Source organism: Genypterus blacodes, unplaced genomic scaffold (genome assembly GCF_046128005.1).
Source record: "Genypterus blacodes isolate CSIRO-AG114 ecotype Tasmania unplaced genomic scaffold, CSIRO-AGI_Gbla_v1 ptg000084l_1, whole genome shotgun sequence".
NCBI lineage: Eukaryota > Metazoa > Chordata > Actinopteri > Ophidiiformes > Ophidiidae > Genypterus > Genypterus blacodes.
Window position 1 is genome coordinate 10001 of NW_027466889.1, and position 11668 is coordinate 21668.

At 48.4% G+C, this 11668-nt stretch overlaps 1 protein-coding gene across 1 annotated transcript in view; it reads right to left on the bottom strand.

Moving 5' to 3' along the window:
- LOC143007330 (SPARC-related modular calcium-binding protein 1-like) overlaps nt 1-9823 on the bottom strand; it is a 12426-nt gene extending 2603 nt beyond the window's left edge. The window contains exons 1-9 of the mRNA XM_076158612.1: nt 9432-9823; nt 4320-4494; nt 3932-4159; nt 3259-3312; nt 2884-2931; nt 1789-1869; nt 1412-1604; nt 662-735; nt 379-466 (exon numbers count right to left, since the gene is read on the bottom strand). Coding sequence (XP_076014727.1) covers nt 379-466; nt 662-735; nt 1412-1604; nt 1789-1869; nt 2884-2931; nt 3259-3312; nt 3932-4159; nt 4320-4494; nt 9432-9518 — 1028 coding nt within the window. The 5' untranslated portion in view covers nt 9519-9823. The remainder of the gene's footprint in view (nt 1-378; nt 467-661; nt 736-1411; nt 1605-1788; nt 1870-2883; nt 2932-3258; nt 3313-3931; nt 4160-4319; nt 4495-9431) is intronic.
- Nucleotides 9824-11668: the final 1845 nt, after the last annotated feature.

Sequence of the window (11668 nt, forward strand, 5' to 3'; positions counted from 1 at the left end):
ACACTTGGCAGCACAGAAACACTGAGATCAATCATTGAGCTGATCAGTATTAAACGTCCTCACGTCGTCCTCCCACTGCCCCCTGGTGGACAGAGTGTGTATTCTGTCTCTGCAGCTCAGTGCACATGCAGAGGAACTTGACTGTTGGCTTTGATGAGCGTTACATTTACAGGGTTAGAGCTGAGGGGGCGGAGCTACGTATGATTTATGTGTGTTTGCCAACTGCAGGGGGCGCTGATGCAAATGAGTGTGGAGATAATAATAATAATCAATCAATCAATCAATCAATCAAAAGAGCATAAATCTCCAGTAGAACTGATGCCACGTCATTATACAACAGCTGTAATGGATAAAGATGGATGATGTAGATGAACCTACTGATGCAGACTCCCAGCATGCTCTGCTTCCAGCTGCAGGGCTCTGACCAGACTCTGCAGGAACTCCTTCTTACGAGCGCCTGGACATCCTGACAGAACACAACAGAACAGAACCTCACAGCAGACGGTCATAAATAAGGCATAAATAAATGTCTAGGCTGCAGAGAGGAGAAACTCAAACTGTGGAGACACAAAATGGAGGCTCTGCGTGTCTGAATCCTTCACACACACACACACACACACACACACACACACGGTGTTGCTCTGATCTGAGTTGTATTTACCAGGCAGAGGTTTCTCCTTGTGCCCCCAGTCTGTGTGGCCCTCTTCTGTCCCAGTGCATTCTGGGATGCGGTTTCTACAAAGAAAGAGAGCAACAGTTTTGATAATTACCCAGCATTAGATTGATCTGTTAACACTGAGACTGGAGCTGCTAATCCCTCCCTGTGCTCTGGAATGTCAAAACTTCACTGAGCCTCTAAAGGTTCTCCTGGAGTCTTCTGCTCCACGGAGGCGTTCACACACACTCACACACTCTCACAGGTGCCACTCTGCTATGAATTTGTTGTGTTCAGTCACACTTTGACATTTAAAACCTGATAACTTTAGAGCTGAGTCTCATAGAGCCTCTAAACAAACTACAGGCAGATTAGAGAGAAACGTTGTGCTTCTTCCTCTGGGACTCAAACCCACTGAGCAGAAAGTTAGAGATAAGAGAGAACAAACCTCCAGAGAGCAGAACTCACCACAAACTATGTGATCTCATTTACTCCTTTAACAAGAACACACACAGAGGGAGCAGGGAGAAGGGGAAAGTAAATGGAGTTAAGATGGAATCTGAGTGTAAGGGTTTAATGATTGTAAATTGTTGGGAGAGGAGAGGAGAGGAGAGGAGAGAGGAGAGGTAGAGAAGAGGAGAGGAAAAGAGGAGAAAGGGGAGAAGAGAGGAGAGGAATAGAAGAGAGGAGAAGAGGAGGAGGAGAGAAGAGGAGAGGAGGAGGAGAGGAGAGGAGACATGGGCAGTGATTGGTTACCTGGCTGAGGTGCCTGGCAGGGGTCGGCCACTGTCTACTCGGACACACCAGCAGTAACCCGTAGCAACGTGACACTGCACAGGGCTGTAGCGGCCGTCAGCGGTGCATTCTGGGATGAAACGCTCCTCCGGCCAGGCCAAACGCATCTGAGAGAGCAGAGACAACCGCTCACGCTCACACGTCAGAGGACTGTCTGCGCACACACACACACACACACACACACACAGTATTACTAGTCCATATTTGTGCTCTTATTTATGTTCCTAAGCTCAAACCACACATGCACAGAAATACATCAACCCACATATAAAGATGACACAGACACACAGGCAGACCAGTACACACACACACACACACACACACACGAAGAGTCTTACCTGTGGGTCGTTGGACAGAGCGGTTTCCTTTGGGGTAAGAGTTCAGTACGATGGTCACCCAGAATGGAGGAGCTGTGAGCACTGAGTGAAAACAACAGAGATGATGAAGACGCTAAGTTACTTCATGGGTTAATGATAAACATCTGTGCAGGCTTTAATGAAACCTTTAAGACATCCTGAACTTGATCTGTGTAAACAGGTCAAGTCTCTGTAGTGCCTCCTACTGGTGGGACCTGGGCTGGGAAAGATCTGTCTCCAAAATATACCAAGATTGACCACAAGGGGGAAACGTGGGCTCAAAGGTTCATCATGTCTCAGGTGTGAGGAGCTGAGGCCTCCAAGGATTTTACAGATCCATATCACAGGAAGTATAGGACAGGAAGCAGCCGAAGACACGAGACAGATTCAACCTAGCAGCAGCAGCAGAGATCTGTGATGTGATGATCAAAGTGACCCAGCAGGTGGCGAGCTCGCATCCAAACATGTAGAAGCTTTAGGTTTCCTTCTGAGCTCTGTTATGAGCGTGACCACCCGGCTCCAGAATCATCAAGGGTCCCTCTTGTAGATGGTTCTGATCTGGGTTTGGACCATAGTCCGTTTCCTCAAATGTGTGATTGTAGTAAAAATGGACCATCAGCCTTTTCTGTGAGAGCCACAGACCTCAGCTTCTGCTCTGTGTTCTCTACCTGTGTGTGGACAAACGACCTCCCACCCTCTACACACACAGAGTGGGAAGAATGAGCTGCTGTTCTTCAGTGTGGTTCAGCTCTGATGTTCTCCAGCTCACTTCCCCCTGAAGATCCGAGCATCAGGATGTGTTGTTCCTGACAGTTAAGGGAGGAAATGAAGCATCTCAAACATCTCTGGACCTTCTCAGAGGGATAATCACTCCAGCCAGACGCTGCCAGGCTCTCCTGTGGTCGTGAAGTTTGTCTACTCAGCAAAGCAGAACCTTCTTTGTTCATACAAACAAAAGAACATCTAACTGCTTAATGACTTCATGAATTAAAGGAGTAATAATCTTGAGTGGGTGAAGCAACTTGGGAGTGGAAGAGTGGTCAACATAAGGATGATGAAGAGGAGCTGGTCAGTCACCTGTAGGTCTCCTCGGGTCCAGCGTGGGTCTGGGGACACCTGCTGGATCTGGAACACACAACAAACACACACACAGAAGACACAAAACGTCAGAAGCTCCACATTTAAAACCTCACATGTGTCAAGCAGCCTGGCAGAGAGAGAAGACAGAAGACAGAAGACAGGATGTGAGAGGAAACGGCGTGGAAAAGAGCGTGAGGAGGAAAATGAGATGCAGAGAGGAAGAAGAGGAGGAGGCGCTCTGCCATGTTTGGAGCTCTGCAAAGGCTCAACTGCTGCTGCTGGAGTGGAAAAGTGAAGCAAATTAGAAACATAAGAGAATCAGTGTGTGTATGAATATGAAGCAGGAGTGTGTGGAGTGGAAACATGTTTCACCTCTGACGGGAGCTCCTTCCATGTTAGTGAGCTCAGACATCCTGGAGATCTGATCTGTGTGAAGGAGAAGAAGCAGGAGAGGAAACGTCACCACCAGAGGAGAAGACTCAGGAGATTCACTGCACATCGGGTTAGAAACATACAAAACTCTTTATGTTACCGCAGAAAACTGTCAGAAAGGACTTTATACCCTCATGTTGGCTCACAGAGAGATAAGGGGTCTCCTGCACCTCCACACCTTCACTTTGGAGTTAAATCAGGCAGGATGGACCCAGAGGAGGAACTCTAATGTTCCGTCTGCAGGTTCCAAGCTTCAACACCACGAAGATGATGGAACTAACAGCAGATGGTGATTCAGTTTAGAGAATATCAAGATGCAGTCAGCAGACAGCAGTTATTCTTCTCTACAGAGGATGTGGTCTCTACTTTCCATATAAAAGAGAAGAGCTCAAAGGAGGAGGAGGCTTTTCTTTACTGCAAAGCTCCATGATCAGACCAAACTACAACCTCCAGGCACCAGAAGGGATCAGCTGTCCACTCAGAGAGAACCAGTAGAGACCAGCAGATGGCCCAGGACCTGTACTGGTCCCACTATAGGCTCTGGCTCCCTGGTTCTTCACTAAACTAACCAAGCATCAGAACACTTGACACACACTCGTCAGGCCTCTCTGACCTGTACAGTTGGGGGTCAGGTGCAGGACCGAGGTCCCGCCCACAGGCTTGCCGTCGGGGGTGGAGCACCAGCAGTAGCCGGTCTTGTTGTGGCACTGGACGGGCAGGAAGTGGCCTCCTGGGCTGCACTCAGGAACAAAGACGGCTACAGACGGACTGACGTGGCCCCTGAGGGTCGAGATGTCCAGGGCGTGAGACCGGGCCAGCAGGCACTTAGGCTGGGCCGGGTCTGAGAGGAGGAGGACACACACACACACACACACACACACGCACACACACACACACACACACACATGAACACACAACACCACATTAAACATGACTTTGGTTCTGATCAATAAGCTCTGACAGCTGATCGATCAGGCCCTGATGATGCTGAGGCTGATTACCGGAGCAGTGGGCTCGGGGGGCCCGTCTGAGCTGTGTGTTGATGCACTGGGCCCTCTGGAAGGCACAGAGTGACTTATAGAGCCGCCCGTTGCTGCCGCACACCGCTCTGTGGAGCCCCCTCTGGCAGTCCAGGACACAACCACGAGGCCACATGTTCTCTGTGATCAGGAAAGTCTACACACACACACACACACACACACACACACACACACACACACACAGGAATGAGACATGAGAGGAGGCAGAACCTACAGAAAGGAGAACAAAGTCTTTTCCTCTGGTTTGTGTTCCAGATGTGGGTCACAGATCTTCACCTCTCGTCTTCACTCAGCTATGTAGCGTGAATGAGATGTAACATAACAGTTCAGATGTGTGTGTGTGTGTGTAGGATGAATGAAGTCTTGCATTCTGAAGCTTAGCTGATAAACCTGGCTGTTGTTTGAGGATCAGAAACAGAAGAGAGATCAAACTTTACTCTCAGGCTTTCGGCTTCTACATCTGGATTTTCTATTGGATTCACTTCAGCTTTACTCTTCCTCTCCTCTCCTCTCCTCTCCTCTACTCAGACTCCATGTTTCCTTTCTCCATTCTACTCACTGCCTGTACTTTACTGCAGGTGGAAGGCAATTTAATGGTCTGAGTAATGGATCACACTGTCACAATGTTACACTTCACAGAGAGAGAGAGGGAGAGAGAGAGAGGAAGAGATAGAGAGGAAGAGGGAGAGAGACAGAGAGAGAGAGACACGGAGAGAGGAAGAGAGAGAGGGAGAGAGAGAGCGAAAGGGAGAGAGAGGAAGAGGGAGAGAGAGAGACAGAGACACGGAGGGAGGAAGAGAGAGCGAGAGGGAGAGAGAGAGAGGGAGAGAGAGAGACAGAGACACGGAGGGAGGAAGAGAGAGCGAGAGGGAGAGAGAGAGAGGGAGAGAGAGAGACAGAGACACGGAGAGAGGAAGAGAGAGAAGGAGAGAGAGCGAGAGGGAGAGAGAGAGACAGAGACACGGAGAGAGGAAGAGAGAGAGAGAGAGCGAGAGGGAGAGAGAGAGATAGACACGGAGGGAGGGAGAGAGAGCGAGAGGGAAAAAGAGCGAGAGAGAGAGAGAGACAGAGACAGAGACACGGAAAGAGGAAGAGAGAGAGAGACGGAGAGAGAGGGAGAGAGAAAGAGATAGAGAGGAAGAGAGAGAGAGAGAGACAGAGAGAGAGAGAGAGAGAGAGAGGGAGAGAGAGAGAGACAGAGGGAGGGGGCGAGCAGGGGGAGACTGGAGCAGGAAAATAATCTGACTCCTAACAGTTAACACAGATTCAGAAATAGAGTGGAGCAGAAGAAGAGAGTGAGTGAAAGAGTGAAGGAGTGTTTGTGTGTCTTGGCTTCCACCTGCAACTTTGCCTGCAGGAGCTCCAAGCTCTGCAGAGGAGAACGAGGAGAGAGAGGAGAGAGGAGAGAGGAGAGAGGGAGGAGAGGGAGGAGGAGAGGAGGGAGGAGAGGGAGGAGGAGAGGAGAGGGGAGAGGGAGGAGGAGAGGAGGGAGGGACGAGGGAGGAGAGAGGAGAGAGAAGAGGGAGGAGGGGAGGACTATTCCTGCCACAAACTCTGCTGTGCTGTCAGGACGTGAGAGGAGGAGGAGGAGGAGGAGGAAGCAGAGCGAAAGCTTCCTGTCTGTCTTCCCCACTTAAAAGCTTAATGAGCTTCAGCATGAATCTGAGCCGACTGAGGCTTCAGTTCATCCAGCAGGCAGAGACGTGAGTGTGAAGCTGCAAACAACAACATCACACTCAGAACCTCACACTGCTGCTGGATACAACATCCAACCATGAGACAAGCAGGAGGAGAGGAGGAGAAGAATGAGAGCAGAGGAAACAAGGAGAGGTGGAGCTGGGGGGAGGAAAGGAGGCGAGTTGGCAAGTGGCACAATCCAAATGAGTCCCACATGTAACACACACCTCTCCAAAATATACATCTGCCTCACACACACACACACACCTACACTGAAAACTACCCCAAACACACACACACACACACACACACACACACACACACACACACACACACACACACACACACACACACACACCAAACGTGGCTACCAGACTCGCTTCTTACTCTGCTTCATCCTTCATCAGTACCTCTTTGTCCATCAAACTCCACACACACACACACACACACAAATTTGTTCATGTGTCTCAGAGCTTTGTGTGTGTGTGTGAGTGTGTGTGTGTGTGTGTGTGTGTGTGTGTGTGAGTGTGTGTGTGTGTGTGTGTGTGTGAGTGTGTGTGTGTGTGTGTGTGTGTGTGTGTGTGTGTGTGTGTGTGTTGACATAATGTGGCGGTGAATGAGACCTCTGTGCCCTAAAGTCCAGACATTAATCTATGTACTGACTGGAGAGAGAGAGAGAGAGAGAGAGAGAGAGAGAGAGAGAGAGAGAGAGAGAGAGAGAGAGAGAGTGAGAGAGAGAGAGAGAGAGAGAGAGAGAGAGAGAGAGAGAGAGAGAGAGAGAGAGAGAGAGAGAGAGAGAGAGAGAGAGACAGGGGGAGAGGGAGAGGGACACACGTCCTCTCACTCGTCCATGTAAATCTTATAGATTTCTGTATATTTGGAATTAAACGAGTAAGATGAGTGACTGATGATGACTCTATGTTTGTGTCCTGTTGGGTTTGGACATAAATATGAAACTCATACAGTGAGAAAATGTGAAGCAGACTGGTGCCACAGGCTGAAAACACACACACACACACACACATACACACACAGAGCCAAAGTCTGTGGTTGCAGCGCCACCATCAGGTCGACTGCTGTGTCATGTTTACATGTTTACAGTGAACAGACTCATGCCTGAGGTAGAGCACTGAATAAGCCACGCCCACTCACCTTCAACACAACATGTCTGAGGAATAGGTGGATAAATGTAGAGTGGAAGAGGAGGAGGAGGAGAAGGGGAGGAAGAGGAGGAGGAGGAGTGGTAGAGGGGAGAAGGAGGAGAGCCCAGGTGCAGAGCGCTGTGCAGACTGGACTTCCTGTCTGTCAGGTAGGTGCTCCACCACCTACAATACGCTCAGTGTTCAAACAATTACCAGCAGTGTGTCTGGACCTATAAACCTACAGCAGTATGTGTCTGTGTGTGTGAGAGAGAGAGAGAGGAGACAGAGAGTGAATGAAGGAGTGAGCAGAAGGGAACAAGCCCCCAGTGTCTCCTCCCGCCTCAGCGTCCACATACATCAGCCTGAAGGACGTAGAACACATGACAGAGGCATGTCCACGTCTCCAAACACGCGGCTGATGCTGCTGAAAGGCCGACTGACCGCTGAACATGTGAACACGCCTCCTGTGCTGCTCACACACAGGCAGAGGAGTAAATCACTACTGCTCAGTCAAAGCAACTCTTTCTCTCTGCTCTCCATTAATCTGTGTGACACGCCTGCAGCTCCACAGGCGTGTGCCAGGAGCCGCTCACACACGCAGCGTACGATGATTTGTTACACAGGTGTAGCCTCAAGGGTCTCAGACTGTGTGTGTGTGTGTGTGTGTGTGTGTGTGTACAAGCAACACCTTCAGCCTGCTGCAGCCCTGATGCCATACACACTGTGAGTGAGTTCATTAGAATCCTCTGCAGGTACAGTGTGTGTCTGTGTGTCTGTGCGGCTCATGGGGACCTTAGCATGTTCTAGCTCATTAACACGTTTACATTGCTGCTGGACATTTACAAACACACAGATTACTTTCTGAGCGAACATGTCGCCGCTGGTTAAAGTTTGAAAATGATGACTCAGGCCATTTATCAAATATGAGCCTTATGTTTGTTTTTTTAAATGGGACAGGTTCCTACTCTCATCTAATGTTCTACTCTCAAAGCGTTTAGAGTGAATAAAGACACAGAGGGAGTTCTCTACCTTGCTGCAGCACTATTGTGCACACAGAGGGAAACATTGTGATGAAAGCAGCTAAAACTCAATGATTCAGTTTAAAAGCAGTGAAAATTTGAAAACAAAATTACAGTAAACCTGCAGTAGTATTATTCAAACATATTTTTGGAATATGTTACAGGATTATTATGAGTGTGTTTCTCTAGGACACACACGGACACACACACACACCACTGCCAGGCAAATATTTAACCAGCTACTCAGGGGAAACAGAGCGATGTGTGTGTCTGTGGTCAGTCTGGCTGGCTCGGGTTCCACTGCTCTATACTGACCTTCCTCCAGGGAGCTCACACACTCCAACACACACACACAAAAAGAGACGACTTCATAATCAAACATGAAGAGTCATATTTTCACACTGCAGAGCAATTGTGCCATTCAGAGAGACAGACAGAGACAGGACAGAGGCAGGACACACGACGGCTCTGAAACAGGAGCCCAGAAGAAGAACGCTCCAAACACACAATGGAAAGTTCCAGTGTGTCTGTGTGTGAAGTGGCTCTAAGTGTTTCCAGATTCTCTCCTGAGTAAAACCTAAAATATCCGCGTTTATTCTGTTGGATTAAGTTGTTGTTGTTCTGAGGGATTTGGTGGTAAAGTTAATAAGAAGCATGTTTGTCTTGTTTACTCTGTCATTGATTTGGATCTGTAAACATTCTGGCCTCAGGACTTTTGGTTTTTGTACTAACCCTAGTTTGAAAACGTTACTTTAACTTTGTTGTGCTCTTTGTACATCTGTGCTGCATATGTTTGATATCGATAAATCTGATATTTACTGTGATTTTGGCGAGATTTACCTTTTAAAAATTAGTTTTCAAGACATTCAATTTTTTCACAACTATGTTCAGAATGAAACTGAAACCAACTTAGCACAGCACAAATCTACAATAAACAGCATCATTCTACAACATAAGACCAATATTAAACTCTGTTCTGTTCTATATTCATTGTATTCAGTCTGACATTCGTAAAAGATGCTGTAACATGGAAGATTAACAAAGCAGCCATGAGTTTGGTTTATCTGAGATTCTTTAGTTTCTACAAACTTTCCACCAACTTCAGCATCACGTCATTCCCCGCGCGCATCATCTTCCTCACTCTCACTCCCGTCACTCATGTTCGCTGTTGTTCTTTGAGCCTTTTAAACTTTTAGTTCCGTTAAGTTTGCCGCGGGGGCAGTTTAGAATCTTACCGCGGTCCTGACGAGCTGAACCGGCACCGGCACCGACACCAGAACCCCGAGAAGCACGCGGCAGGTGAGGGTGAGCGCGAGCATCATATCTGCCGCGCGAGGAAGAAGAGGAAAATGAGCGGCAGCGCGCCTGAAGCTTCCCGTCTGTTGGTGCGACGTCCCAAAGCACTGCGGTGCGCGCAGAGCGGAGCGACAACGGGCAGCCTGTTGATGAAGATGAAGATGAAGACGCTTCCTCACGGGAGCAGCGTGACGTCACAGCCTCCTTGTCCCGGTGTATAGGCGCTCGTGCCCTTCGTGTTGTTGTTTGGGTGCTGAGTGCAGCTCGCGGTGCGCGCGTGCAGCAGCGGGTCTGAGCGGAGCGCTGCTGCTGCACGCGCTTCCCGCTCAGGCGGAGTACGGCCCATTTCCGGTCCACACAGCCCACAGTTACCGCGGCCATGACGTAACGATTAGGCCTCACAAAGTTTAAGTGGATGAAGCAGAAACATCACAGGCTGGAGGCAACATGACACATCCGGGTTCTCTCTGAGCAGCAGGTAGGGGGGGAGGAAGCTGATGAAGGTCAGGACAGTTTGGTTCGCTGCAAATCAATACAATTATAATAATAATACAACAAGACAATACTGATCCTGAGACTTTTTAACTTAATGTCCTGTTTTATGACATCGCTCTTCCGGCTTGTTGGGATCCAGACCCTGTGAAGTCCTTTGAGACACTGGACGCCATATTGGGCCTTAAGAGTAAACTTACCACACACACACACACACACAGAAAGGACACAGGACACTCAGGTGTTTTGTAAGGAAACTTTTATGTGTGCTTTGTGAAACTCACTTATCATTAGAGACAGAAGGCGTTGCAGTTTCCAGTACAGCAGATAAGGTTTGATATTAAAGAGTACAAAAAAAGGAAAATCACAATTCCAGAGGTCATTTCTCTCCAACCTTTCAGGGAACAAGAGAAATAAAAAATAAACACAAGCTTTTGGTCCAAGTCTTTCCACTTCCTTTCCTTCCCCCCCCCCCCCCCCCTTTCCAGATCTGTTTACGCCGTTTAATTTAATTTAAATCAGGGAAGTTTGTCAGAAATGGTCGAATCGATTCTCACAGAACTATGATAGCGAACACATATTTGCATAGATAACCTTTCTACGTGATTTCCTTTTGGAGCTGGATTTCCTTTGCACAGAATGGAATGTTTCTAGAAAGACTTCCTCTTCCTCCTCCCTTCTCTTAGTGAGGAGGGAGGAGAGGAGGCTAGAGGGATGAGGAAAGGAGGGAGGAGTGGGGGGGGTCTGCATCCACCAACAGGCACGTTTATTTATCAATTTCTTCAATTACTTTCATCAGTTTTCCCACACAGGAAGCTCTCAGAAGCACTGTTACTATGGTAACTTTAGATTTCAGGAAATGCAAGAACCTTCATTCAGCCAATCAGAATGCCTCCCTGACACACACGCATGGGAAAGTCTGTGTACAGTATTGCAAGTTTTCATGGATACAAAAACTGACTACCTTTGACTACTGCAGCATAATCTATGATATAAATGTATAGATTCTTAAATTGTATTTATTTAAATAAGCACCTGATGCCCACCATAGAAGGATAATAGTTTCACAGAAGCAAATATGTGGATGCTGAGACAATAACGGCGTCATTGGTCATGTGACTCCCACAGGAGAGAGAAGGCCTCCACACACACACCCAGGAGGATCTGCTGCTCTGTGTGGACCGTGTGGGAGCGTGCACACACACACACACCCACCCGCTCTGCTCCGCCCGCTCTGTTCTGGGTTCTTATCCATTCTTAATAAACTTTAGACTGATGTGACGGATCGTTCTAAACATCTGGGATTCTTTGTGTGTGTGTGTGAGTGTGTGTGATAGTGATTTGTCGCACTGAAAAAATAAGTATGTACAGCGCTGAGCCCCTCCCCCCATACCCCCACCAGGAAGGAAAAACAATCAAAAAATAATACAGGAAGAGGAAAAGAGCTGCGATTAGACAGGTCAGAGGTCAGAGTTCACCTTATCCAGCAACATTGGAATTATGGGTAAATATGTCATTTTATCTCTGCGTGGTCAAGCCCCTCCCCCCCCCCCCCTCATATATCTCTCTAGGTTCTAATACACAAACTTCGCCAGTCTACACGGCAAATCCAACAGCGCCCCCCCCCCCCCTCCCGTCCTCCCACCCACCCCGTGTCGCGTTCAACGCCCCGATCCCCCCGCCC